This window comes from Sus scrofa, chromosome 6 (genome assembly GCF_054392235.1).
Source record: "Sus scrofa isolate SSC_HxYL_T2T_F1_AM1 chromosome 6, Sscrofa_HxYL_maternal_Yorkshire_Landrace_v2.0, whole genome shotgun sequence".
In the NCBI taxonomy this organism is placed as follows: Eukaryota; Metazoa; Chordata; class Mammalia; order Artiodactyla; family Suidae; genus Sus; species Sus scrofa.
Genome location: NC_139388.1, coordinates 20,905,609 through 20,918,577, shown reverse-complemented (window position 1 = coordinate 20,918,577; position 12,969 = coordinate 20,905,609). Strand labels below are relative to the sequence as shown.

Here is a 12,969-nt window from a genome sequence, read left to right as displayed (position 1 = left end):
ATCCTAAGAACACTACCAGGCACACAGCAGGCGCTCAATAATTATTCATGGGGATAACATCTTTGGTCTTCTAGGACCACAAAGGCTATTCCTGCCCCTGCCAAAGCTGCTCCAGGCAGGGTGGGAAGGGGGCGGGGGGGGGGGGGGAGTGATGAAAGGGGCCCTGCCTCAACTCATGCCCCCTCAGCAAAATGAACACCAGCTCCCTTCCACAGGGCCCTGGGACCTCCCGACTGGGCACCACAGGAAGGAGGCTGGCTGGGGAGGCAGGAACCAGCAGTAGTTCCCTGAGGTGGTGACGCTCTATCAGCGCCAGGCAGATGGGGGCCTGGGGTCTGGCCGTTAGCGAGCGGGGAGAGCTCAGCCCTCAGCCTCTGCTTCCCCGTCCACTGCTGCTGGCTCCCTGGAGGTTCTTTCTCATCCCAGGTCCCCCATGTGCAGACCCCACTACCAGGACCATCTCCTCCCCAAGGTGGTCTGGGTCCTGGTAGGAAGGCCACCCACACAACACACAGACCTGGCCACAGCCCGGCCTCCTCTTTCACCTGCCCTTCTCCTGGGCTATGTGGCCACCTCCCCCACTGCCCCCAAAGCCAAGAAGCTACCCTCCAAGCCAGAGCCTCAAGTGCCACAGCCCTGGCCGGGGGCAGCCAGGCCAGCCCCGTCTCACAACCCTGCCCTCTCCGTCAAGCTTCGGTAGCAGCCTGGGCACCCAGCCCCATTCCAGCACCATTCCAGCACCCAGCTGACCATCTGCAATACTGCCCAAGTCTTCCTGTCAGCTGGTCCCCTGGCTGGCTGGGGGGCCCCGGATGCAGCCCCAGGGGAAGCTGTAAGCAGAGTTGTCCCCAGGACCCCAGTCCCCTGCAGCACCCTCTCCTCCCTGAGGCCAGCGCTGGCTTTCCATCCCTGAACTTGCTCTGTAACATTGGCTAAGCCTGTCTCTTACAACCTTGTGTCTCCATCTGTACAGTGGGAGAGGAAGTTATCTCACTGCCCAGAGAGCAGAGCCAGCCTGCCTAGCCCCGTGACTCTACCACTCAGAGCCTCAGTTTACCTGGAGAACAAACGGCTACTGGCCCCGAGGGGTTCCATCCCCCTGTCTCCGTCCATCCACCCAACTCGAGAGACCCTGCACAGCACTGCTCGTGTGGGCTGGCTCCCACCCAGAAACCAGGACCTCAGCACCCCATTCCACTGCCACCCCACTCTCTGCTGCACACGCCCCTGTCCCTCCCCCCTCCTGTCACCTCGCTCCTCTTCTGGTACCTGGTGACGGATGGGGAGAAAGTCCCACGTGGGGCCAGGCAGCCGAACCGCCTTTCGAGATCCACCTCCGGGGTTTAACCTGCCAGCTGTGGTCCCGCTGCCGAGAGAAGTCCTGAGTGTGGAGGCTCCCGACCCCCCTCCTGAAGCAGGGCAAGGCGGGCAGCCAGTGTGGAGCCGGGGGAGGCGCCCGGGTGAGTGGTGGGGGGGGATCACCCCCTCCTGCCCCAGCTGGGCTCCTCCCTCCTCACCATACGTGAGTCATGGATTTCTCAGAGGGAGGCTGGGAGGGGGCAGGGCTGAGAGAGCTGAGACGGGGACACAGGGGATGCCCATGACTCAGCGCTGGCCAAGGCGGGTCCTTCAGCCTCACCCCCCATTCAGGCAGGCAGGTGCCAGACTTCATGGACGGATGCTGGTTGGAGATAACTGCCTCCTCGCCCTCCATCTGTCACTTCCCCAGGGTTGTTCTCCCCAGGTTCCCACAAAGGCCAGGGTTGCTATGGCAACAGCTCCCCCCCCCCAAGCTGCCCTCCACCCTTCCAGGCTTCAGTGAAACTGCCCCTTCCTGAAGGAAAGTCCAGCCTCCCCGGCAGCAGGCGGAGCCGGCACTGACCGGCAGAGCGGAAGGCACGCCAGGGGTTGGGGGGTGGGGGGTGTCAAGCAGCCTGGCATGCAGCCAGCCATGCACACAACTGGCCACCTGATCGCGATTCCTCCCAGGGCCTCAGTTCTCCCAGCAAAGGGACCCATCTCAATGCCCCCTGAACCAGCACTGACTTTCAACATCCCAAGACTCAAGTTCTGGATTCTCAGATCCCAGGGGCTTCTGGAAATAGCCTCCCGATCTGCCTAATGGGCCAAAGGGGAAACTGAGGCCCAGGTGAGGGGTCATTCCTGATGGTTTCGAAAGGACAGAGAGAGAGAAATTTGGAAATGGGCTTGTGTCCCCATCCTCTTTCTGGCCACTGGCCTGTGTCAGCAGTTCCCTCCCACTGCTCAGGTTCATGGCCACCCTGGGAGTCAAGAAGCTTCAGAGGGTCCATAGACCCCCCTGTGGAATGGGGACCCCCCACACACACTCCATCTTCCCTCTTCCCTCCAACATGAACAAATAATTCCCAAGTCACAGATGTAAGGATTTCACAACCTAATGAGGGCGAGTGAAGACGGCAACAATAACAATAGTAGTAATAATAATGATTACATCTCCTGACCAGTTACTACATTCCAGACTCTTTCCTGGCGCCGTCACCCGTGCACGACCGGAAAACGCATTGCTCAGCCCAGTGCCTGGCATGTGATGAGCGCCCAGTCAATACCCATGAAATGTGGCGATGGAGAAGGAAGAGCCATGAAGCCCAGAGAAGAGAATTAACTTGCCCAAGATCACACAACTGGGACATGGCATGGTTGGGACAGGAGCCCAGGCAGTCTGGTTCCACAGCCATCTGTCCTAACCACTCATGAATTGAGCCTCCTGGGCCCCTGGAGCAGGTCCTGGACACAGCAGATGCTCAGGCCACCGAGGTCCCTCCTCTCTCACGGGGAACTGCGCTATAAAAGAGGGCACTGGAAAAGTCGCCTGATGCAGCATGAATGGAAGCTTTGTAGGCAGCCTGGAAGGCCAGGGTTTGCTGTAGGTGAAATACAGCCCTCACCTGGTGGCTTAAATCAAGCTGCAGGGAGGAGGAAGGGCAATAAAACTCCATGGTGGGGTGCAGGGGAGCCCCGGGGCAGAGCTTCTGGAAAGCAGCACTATGCTCTCCAAGGCCGCTGTCCAGCCTGTGCCAGTGTGTGGGGCAGGCGGGCTCTGTGGGCCCTGGGCCCACATCCAGCCAGCTGCTCCCTCCCCGGGCTGCAGTGGGAACTGCCGCAGTGCCCGGGCAGGAGGGGCTAGTCTACACTGGGGACCAAGACATAAGGAGCAGAGAAAGGATGAGGATGAAAGGATCCAGGAAAAGATGGGGAGTCCCTTACAGGCCATGTCTCTGGGCGAGTTGCCACCTCGAAGCCTCAGGTTTCCCAAGGTCTGCCCTTCAGGGCTGGGCCAGCTGGTGTCTGGGGCAGCCTCAGCTGTTCCCTGGGGTCCAGGCCAGCCAGACAGCCATCACCACCACCCCCAACCACCCACCCACCCACACACACCCCCCACAGAGGGTGCTGGTCGGCAGGGCACAGATGGAGGGTCGGTGGCGCTGCTCTCTGCAGGTGGCAGGGACCTGCTGAGCTAGATGTCCAAGCAAAGGACACAGAAACCTAGAGCCAGCTGGCACTCTGGCCACACAGGAGAGGCTTACAAGGTGGCCCAGCTGGGACAGGAGTTGGGTCACCAAGCTCTGCCTGCCCTCTTACCATCGGGCTTCTCAGAGACCTACTATGTGCTGGGCACTGTGCCAGGCTCTAGCGGCAGGGGAGATAAGCCTGGCTCACATTGTGGTATCAGTGGGGAGTCAGTTATTGGCCCCGCAGAGCTCCCGGCTCTGGGAGTCAGAGGAGGGAAACCAAACAGCATTATCAATCATAACACTAACTCTTATTAGCCTTGCTGACGGCACTGATTATAGCGGCTGTGTCCACAGGATTCACTGTGTCAGCCCCTCTGTTCTGTGTGGGTCCCTTTCACCGCATCCTCCTAACCCTGCGGGCGGGGGTCCCACTGGTATGTCAGAGACACAGCTGGCCGGTGGCTGGGCTTCCAGATGTGTGGGCTCCAACCAGGCCCTTGCTGGTTCATCATATTCATCATCTCCCCTGCTCCACTCAAGAGGGATGAGGCACAGAGGGGGAGGGGGCCTGAGGCCATTCGGGGTCAGAGCCAGGGTCTGACAGCCTTGTTGGCCCCAGAGTCCCAGCTGGGTATTCAAGGAGCAGGTTCAGTGAACAGAGACCAGCAGGAAAGGCATTCGGGGTAAAGGGAACAGCATCAATGGATGTGGAGAAGTGGGCCGCATCCTTGGAAGGAAGTGGGATCTAACTGGGAGTTGGAGGTGGTGGTGAGAGCAGCTTCTGGAAGGTTCTGAAAGCATGGAGTTTGCTTTTGATGGGGTTTCACCAAAGGCGCGGCAAGGCAAAGCGAGAGAAAGGATTTCGTATGGAGACGTGTAATCAACACTCAACATGTGGTCCACAGACCTACAGCCTGACCAGAGAAGGTGCTAAAAATCCGGCATCTCAAGTGTGCCCCAGATCTGCTGAATCAGAAAATGTATTTGGGAGTTCCCATCACGGCTCTGTGGTTAACGAATCCGACTAGGAACTATGAGGTTGCAGGTTTGATCCCTGGCCTTGCTCAGCGGGTTAAGGATCCGGTGTTGCCGTGAGCTGTGGTGTAGATTGCAGACACGGCTCAGATCCCGTGTTGCTGCGGCTCTGGCGTAGGCCAGTGGCTACAGCTCCGATTCAACCCCTAGCCTGGGAACCTCCATATGCCGCAGGAGCAGCCCAATAAGTGGCAAAAAGAAGAAAAAAAAAAAAAAAAGAAGAAGAAAGAAAAGAAAACGTATTTGAATAAGATGCCCAGGTGGTTCCAGCATTTGTTAAGGCAGGAGAAACGTGGGTCTGCTCTACCAGCAGTGAAGGGGTGGGAAGGGGAAGGGAGGTCAGAGCCCAGTGGGGGCCTGGGAGGAGGCTCCAGCCCAAGAACCCAGAAGCAGAACTCAGACCCCCACCACACATGAGAGGGTTGATAAGATGTCAGATACTGCCCGCGGGTGTGGGATGTGGCACGGGATAGGATGCAGATCGGGGGGCAAGGACGAGGCTGCCCTTGGGCACCGTGGGACAGGGGTTCCCTTGCGACATGTTGGGGGACCTTCCAACAGGCAGCTGGAAACACATCACCAGGGCTCAGGGGTGAAGGGCTGGGTCCCCCAGGCCCAGGAAGGTCATGAACATCCTTGCTGGTGACAGTGACCAGAGATGGGGTGGAAAGGGCAGAAGGGCCTTCCTTGTACGGGATGGAGGGGAGAAGGAGACACTACCAGCAAGAGGTTGGGCTCAGAGTCTGAGCTCAGGCCAACAAGCTTCTGCTCCTGGCTCTGCCAGCTCGGTGACACAGGCAGCATCTCTCCACCATCGCCGCCTCATTGTCAAGTGGAGGTAATAACAGCACCTCCGACAGTAAACAATGAGGCCACACACATAAAGCTCACTGCCCAGACCTGCCACGAGTGGGTGCCCCGAGGTGTTTGCAAGGCTTTACTGTTCAGAGAAGCCTGCGCAGGAAACAGAGATGGGACCACCAGGGAGGTGGAAGGACGTGTGGTCCCCAGGACAAGAAAGAGGATGCGGCATCCATGGTGGCCACTGTAACAGAGGTTTGAGCCAGTGGGAAGATACAGCGGGGCTTCTCCTGGAGACTGGACCTTCTCCACCTCTAACCCTCTAGCCAGGGCAGCCTTGCAAACAGTGAAGAGCTATGCCCACCCCCAAGACGGGTCACCGGCAACCACTGGTGCGTGGAGGTAGGTTTTTATTGGACAAGGGCGGTTCAAGTCCAGGCTTCCCCCTTGCAAGCTGAGTGGCCTCGTAAAGCACCGAGCACCATCCCTGGCACATAGTAGGTTGACAAATACTGGCCAATGTCATGATTATCAGCGAGTCAACACAAATGCCAAAGGCCCGGCATGCCACACCCTTGCATAGCCAATGGTTCCTCTACAAACAGTGATGTTTGTTCCCACTTAAGAGAGATGGAAACGGAAGCTCAGAGAGAGCACTTTCCCAAAGCCTCACAGCACCTCGGCACGAAAGCAGGACTCGAACCCGGGTCCTGTGACCCAGACCACATGCTTTGTGGTCAACGCTCCCAGCCACCTCCCTGTTCATTCCCACGGGAAAGCCTCCTGGCCACAGGCGTGGGGGCTGCCGCAGTCCCATGATAACGCCATCTCCCGTCACAGCCACCCCAGGGCCCCGGGGTGTTGGCACTGCCCATGTGACTCAGCGGCCCTCACAAAGGGACCTGTGTGCCTTAGGCCGGCCCCCCATCACCACCACCCATCCCCCAGCTGGAGAAGAAGCAGAGAGCCTGACTTATCCAGGACACGGGGACAACTAGAGGCACAGCCAGCCACTAAAATGGGGCACGTCTAATGGAGAGTCAAGCCCAGGCTTGGGGTAAGAGACTGGTGCCAGCTTCAGTGATGGAATGAAGAGCCAGGCAAACAGAAGGGCAAAGACCGCCCAGGTCCAAGCAGACTTTCTGAGGCCTTATTTGGAGTTCCAAGGACAGACACAACCCCGCCGGCTCCCTCTGGGGGCAGGGCCGCAGCGCAGGCAGGTGCCTCACCCACATTTACCTGCATCAGGTTTCAACAGCACTGGGGCTTGTGGTCTGGGAAAAGACACTCCCTGGATACCGTTGGCTCCTGTGTCCACACCTGTCCCCAGCCCTGACCTCTCTCCACCCCTTCCCCCTGAAGGCTTTGGTCTCAGAGACCATGCACCACTATTGAGCTCTTACTGTGTACCAGGCAGATGACTCTCATTATCGCTCGCAATCCTGCCACGGAATTTCTGCCCCGTTTGCTGAAGGAAGAGTGTGCGTCTCAGAGAGGGAGGAGGCCCAGCCCAAGGTCACATAGGATCTGACTTCAAGGCTTGCTTCCTCCCCCAATTCCTCCTTCTGTTTCCAGTGGCGTCTTGACCACATGCCAACGAGATGTGTCCTTGGGCCTGCCCCAGACTGGCAGGCAGAAAGGCAGACGTCCCCCACCCTCTACGGTCACCCTGTTCCTCCCCAGAAACACGGTGCAGGTTCTTAGACAAAGTTCAGGCTGGCTGCGCCTCCAAGGGCCACCCCTGCTGACCTCCCGGGAGGCGGGCACGCCTGGGTGCCCAGCTACCCAAGTATGAAGGTAGACAGGGCGGCCACCCCCTCATCCTGGGCATGACGGAATGTCTGACCTCAGCTCAGCCCCCAAGTACACTTGGCAGGAAGGTTGGATCCAGCCTGAACAAGCCCCGAAGGTCATGCTGGCCACACGCCTGCCTCCTAGCCTTCAGAAGCCTCTGCGCCCGGGGAAAGAGTAGGGCCCCTCAAAGGTGGGCCACCAGCCTCTCCACGACCCGTTCCCAGGCTGCCAGCCTGGGCCACTCTTGCTGTGGGAAGCAGGTCCCAGGCCCGGGCACCCAGAGGCCTTGGCTGCTCAGGTGAGACCCTTGCCATCTGTAAGCATCGGGCCCCCCTTTGCAGCTCAGGGGACTGGAGCCGGTGGGCTGGCAGGTGCCTTGCCACTTGGCCTCTGGGGGCAGAAGTGCAGCCTTCCTCGGAGTGTGACATCTGGGAGAACCGCTCTTCCCAAGGGGACCCTTGGTGCTCTGCTCAGAGGCAGCTTTGCCTGAGGGAGACCCGGGGATTGGGAGGCTCCAAATTGCCCCTCAACCCTCCTAAGCTCCTCCCAGCATTGCCCCAAATTCTCCCAACAGCACAGCAGCGGACTTGGCATCAATCTGAGCCTCAGTGTCCGAGGTGTAAAATGGGGGCCTGCGGGCTTCCCCACAGCCAGGACCTCCAGTTAGTGCAGTAACAGGTGCTGTCACTCTTCCGCTCTATTTTCTTTCTTTTTTTTTTAAGGCTGCCCCTGCAACATATGGAGGTTCCCAGGCTAGGGGTCAAATTAGAGCTACAGCTGCCGGCCTACACCACAGTCACAGCAGTGGGGGATCTGAGCCACATCTATGACCTACACCACAACTCATGGCAACGCGGGACTCCGACCCACTGCGTGAGGCCAGGGATCGAACCCAAATCCTTGTGGATACCAGGCGGATTCTTTCTTCTGTGCCACAACCAGAACTCCCTGGCTCTCTTTTCAATGCAAATCCAGCCATCACCACCCCCCACCCCGCAGGGGGTGGGAGGAGCAGAAGAAGCTTCTAACTCCGGCAGAGGAGCCTCCCCTCCTGAGCAAGAGGGCCCAGACAGCACCCCCCACCCCAGCTGCTGCTCCATGGCTCTGCCCCTTCTGTCAGCAGCATCCCCAGCCCCGGCCTGTGTGGTTTGGGTGGCAGCTGCTCAGACACCAAAGACTCAGGCCAGGTGGCTTTGGTCAGGGGTGAGGCATTGCCACTCCCATGCCAAGGAAGGCAAATGAGGACCAGAGAGGCTGACTGGCTACCCACCAGGTGGCACAGCAGTGGGCAAAGATAGCATACTTGCTTTGTCTTGGGGTAACAAGGGGCCATCTCACTTGACTGCCACAGGCTCTCGACTTCAACCTCCCCATGTGCCCCACTGCCACCACCCACCCCCGACACACACACATGAACGCGCGCCCAGGTGTGCCCAGCACAGAACTGTGTGACGGTGTTCGCTGCAGGAGATGCACCTGGGGGTCCTAAGGGGCAGCCTCAGTGTCCTCACCTGGAAAGCGGGGCTGCCATCACTTCTCTTTCGGTAAGTAAGGAACCAGGTGTACTTTATGGAAAGGCCAGCCTCGCCCCAGGGAGACAACCTCAACGCCTCCCAGGAGCACGGCTTCCTGCCTGTGCCTCTGCCCTGGCAGCCAGGGAGCCCCCAGGGTCTCCCCGTAAGTGCTGGGGCACAGATGGCTCAGGAGGCGTAATGGGGCAAAGATGACAGACATTCATTAGCAGGGGCAGCCTAATTAACCGAAGGAACATGGGGGGCCCATTAGGCTACCCACACACCCTGGGGAACCGAGGTAGTTGGGGCAGAGCTGGCCGGGTGCCAGGCCCCCTCCCAGCTCCAGCTACCCACCTCTGTGTGGCTGCCGTGTGGGGCCAGGAAGCTAGGTGCCAGGGAGCGAAGGTGGGGCTGCGCCCGTCTTTGTTTTCAGATCTCTGCTCCTGGCCACCTCCCTCGAGGTAGGTAGGGAAACAGCCCAGAGAAGGAAGCCTGGCCCAAGTCCCACAGGAGGCACTGATGGGACGGCTTCCCCGGCCTGGCATGGCCTGGGCCACCATCTAGGAGACTCGACACAGAGGCCTGGCCCAGGGCAGGCAAGCGGCCTCGGGGAACAGACTGACTTTGACCTCCTGCCTCTGGCAGCCGAGGCATCGAAGGCTGAGCAGCCTGGTGAGGGGGGCTGGAGAGAGGCTGAAGGACCCGGTACTGGCCGGAGGGGCGGGCTCACTCCCTGTCCTGGGGAGCCTGCCTACCCACCCCCCACCCCCCGCTTCCCTGTCAAAAGGCAAACAACCTGGACCAACCAGCTCCCAAACCGGTTTCCCACCGGGATCCCTAGTGGACACAGCTCTGGGCACTGGGAGAGAAAGCCGGAGAGGCGCTGGGTGCATGCCTCCTGCCCCCACTCAGGCACCCCGGTGTGCGACCTCCCCTTGGCCCTCAACCTTCTGCAGCAGCGTCTTCACCAGAGCACGGGGAGCAGAGCTCACGCCCTGCCAAAGTCCCTGGGCCGAGACACCCACCACGTGAGCACGGGCTCCCACACTCAGAGCGGCAAGGGGTAACCCCAGGACAGCCCAGAACCCTGAGCAGACCGGGGGCCAGGCCTCACACATGCCCTTGGGCATGGAGCTAGACCTAGGGGGCGGCCAAGGTCAAGTGGGGCAGGCTGGGAACCACACTCCCCCACGCTCTCCCACCCCGGCCCTCCCCGGAAAGCAGCTTCTTACCTCCGGGTCTGGGCAGGACTCTGTGCTGCCTCCTCCCCTTCCAGCTCCTCCTGGGGCTCACAGACACCCAGCCTGTGCTTGTCCGGGCAGGTGCGGCAGGTGTGTGGCTCCGCCTGCCCGTCTTGCCCCATTTCCGGTGGCTCCACTGTTGCCGCCTCCCTCGCTCATTCCTGGGTTTCCCTGCAGAGGCTGGCCTGGACCCTTGGGTGCTGAATGCCCCCCACCCCTCACCTCAGCCCTTCAGGGTCTTGCAGCACCTCCATCCAGGGACCTCTGGCCCACCCGTGGCCCCTTAGGGCCCCCCTCCCCGGCATTGCCACCCTCGCCACCACCATATGTAATTACCAATCCTGCGAGTTGCCACCTGCCTCTTCACTCAGCTCAGGCTCCACGTGAAGCCTGGGCCCAGACCCACCTGCCTGCAATACAAACCCGCCAACAACCAGCAGGTGCCCGGAGGCAGGAGGCCAGGGTGGGGCGCAGTGGGATAGAGAGGCCTGGTCCCTGATTTCAGAATGTTCTATCTCATGCAGGGCACAGAGGGGGAGCTGACACACTGCGAGGGGCGAGGATGGGAGCTTCTTCCCGGGGAGGGATGGGGGGCAGCTGCTCCAGGTCTCCCGGGGGTGCAAAGGGGAGAGACAGGTTCTGTTTCACCCACAAGTCCCCCACAGAGGCCCTGGGCACACCCCTCCCAGCCGCCTCCTGGACCATTCACCCCCCAGCCCTGCTGGCTTGTCTGGCACCACCCTTCAGGCCCTTGAGACCAGCAGTTCTCCTGGGGAGCTTTTATTTCTTTTCTTTTTTTGCTTTGTTGCGCTGCTGGTGAGGCATATGGAAGTTCCCAGGCTAGGGGTGGAATCAGAGGTAGAACGGAGCTGCAGCTGCCAGCCTACACCACAACCTCGTCTGCAACCTACAGAGCTAATACCACAGCTCATGGCAACACTGGATCCTTAACCCACTGAGTGAGGCCAGGAATCGAACCTGCGTCCTCATGGACACTAGTCGGGTTGGTAACCTGCTGAGCCACAATAGAACGCCTAGGGAGCTGTTGGAAGTCCTCACTCCAGGCACCCACTCCCCCAGGTAGCTCTGACTCCCACCCCAGTGTCCACAGCACTGAGAACCGAGCCACGACCACTTCCACGAAGCCATCCAGGCAGTTTTTCTTTTTTTTGTTTTTTTTTGTTTTTGTTTTTGTTTTTGTCTTTTGTCTTTTTTTGTTGTTGTTGTTGTTGTTGTTATTGTTGTTGCTATTTCTTGGGCCGCTCCCGCGGCATATGGAGGTTCCCAGGCTAGGGGTGGAATCAGAGCTGTAGCCACCGGCCTACGCCAGAGCCACAGCAACGCAGGATCCGAGCCGAGTCTGCAACCTACACCACAGCTCACGGCAACGCCGGATCATTAACCCACTAAGCAAGGGCAGGGACCGAACCCGCAACCTCATGGTTCCTAGTCGGATTCGTTAACCACTGCGCCACGACGGGAACTCCCCAGGCAGTTTTTCATTCATTTGAAAAAGTGTATGAGGAGCAGCTGCGGGCCCGGGCGAGGCACTGAGCCTTCCCTCACCTCCCCCCACTCACTGTGACTCCCACGGCCCCCTGGGTTGCCTCTCACCTGGGGTCTATCCGCCCAGGGTCAGACTCGTTTCTTTCCTTGCCTGTGTGCCCTGCCTGATCGCCCAACCCACGCCCTAGCACAGGGCCCGGCACAGAGAAATTCTGGGTGGCTGGTGGCTGAGGGAAAAAAAAAATGTGGGGAGGAAAAATGGATAATGGATGGACAGGAGGCAGGACAAGTGGCTAAGAAGGCTGCAGCCCTGGGCGGGGCCCTCACTGGCTGGGTGCACCTGGAGAGGTGGCTTAAGATCTGGACCTTGGCTCATCGATGAAATAAAAACCCAGGCCTTCGCCCTGCTTGCCTTCCAGAGGCGAAAGGAGGAGAAGGAAAGTGCCCCGCCTGAGCAGGTGTCTGGGGAGCATCTGTGGGGCTGAGGGCTTGGGCTCTAGGAGCCCGCCCCCCGCCCCCCGCCATCCAGGACCTGTGGATTGTCCCATCAGCTCCTCCCTACACCCTCTGAGGCAGGAGCCACTTTTTCATGTGGGTCTTACAGATAAAGTTGGGGTTGCATGGGGGGAGTGTTCAATAACACATCCGAGGTCACACCCAGGCAGTCTGAGCCGGGACTGGGGCCCTTATCTGACCCCGGTGAGCCCAGCCTCCCTCTGCTCACCCACCCCCTCTCAGAAGGGACCCACAGGAAATGCAGACCCCTTCCTGGCCAGGGTAAGCAAGAAGGGGGCAGGGGTGGGAAGCTCTCCCCAGCTGTGACATCTCACGCTCTAGCCGCACCTCAACCTCAGTCTTCAAGCCCCTTCTGAGAGCTAGTGCTGCCCACGCAGTCAGGGAGTGAGCTCCCCATTTCCAGGGGAAACCAAGGAAGTGCTCAGCTGGAGTGCTGCAAAGAAGACACCTGCCACATCTGTGGGGAGGACTTTAATGGTGCCTAAAATCATTTTCTACTCACAGGTGAATTCCCATGAGCCATTTTTTACTAGCTCAAGTATTTGTTCACTAAATTGATATTGGCAGAGTAACTCTGGGGTTCAAGGAGTTGCTGCAACAACCTGCCTCCTGTTTTCAGAAACAAACACCGAAGGGCAGGCAGCAGCACTGTGATGGGACGTGGGCTCCAGACCACTGCCTGGGTCGGGCATCCCAGCTCCCCCGGCCAGCTTGCCTCCCTCAGCCCTGGTTTGCTTTTCTGCAAAATGGGGGTGGGAGCAGCATGGAGGCATCACGGTGTGAGGATTAAATGCGAAAATGCTAAGTGCTTCCAACAGCGGCTGGCACGTGGTGCAGGCTCCGTCAATGTTTGCCACGGCCAAATGCGGAGGAAATTTAAGTTCCTGATCTTGTCAAGCTGCTTCTGGCCTTCAGTGTTGCCTCGGTATCACACGGAGTTGGCGGCTTCCTCCTCTTGGGCCACACCCGGAGGAAGGTGCTCTCCCCGGCCAGCACCTGTGGCTATGCGGGGATGAGCGGAGGGCCAGCCAAGGGCATTGCTCTGCTTCTAGTGAGGAGTTCATTCCC

At 59.5% G+C, this 12,969-nt stretch overlaps 1 protein-coding gene across 7 annotated transcripts in view; it reads right to left on the bottom strand.

The window, feature by feature from the left end:
* Nucleotides 1-9,975, bottom strand: part of ADGRG1 (adhesion G protein-coupled receptor G1) — a 42,889-nt gene extending 32,914 nt beyond the window's left edge. The window contains exon 1 of one of the 7 annotated variants that reach the window (XM_084958271.1): nt 8,993-9,975. In XM_084958271.1, coding sequence (XP_084814397.1) covers nt 8,993-9,198 — 206 coding nt within the window. In that variant the 5' untranslated portion in view covers nt 9,199-9,975. 7 annotated transcript variants of the gene reach the window in all.
* Nucleotides 9,976-12,969: the final 2,994 nt, after the last annotated feature.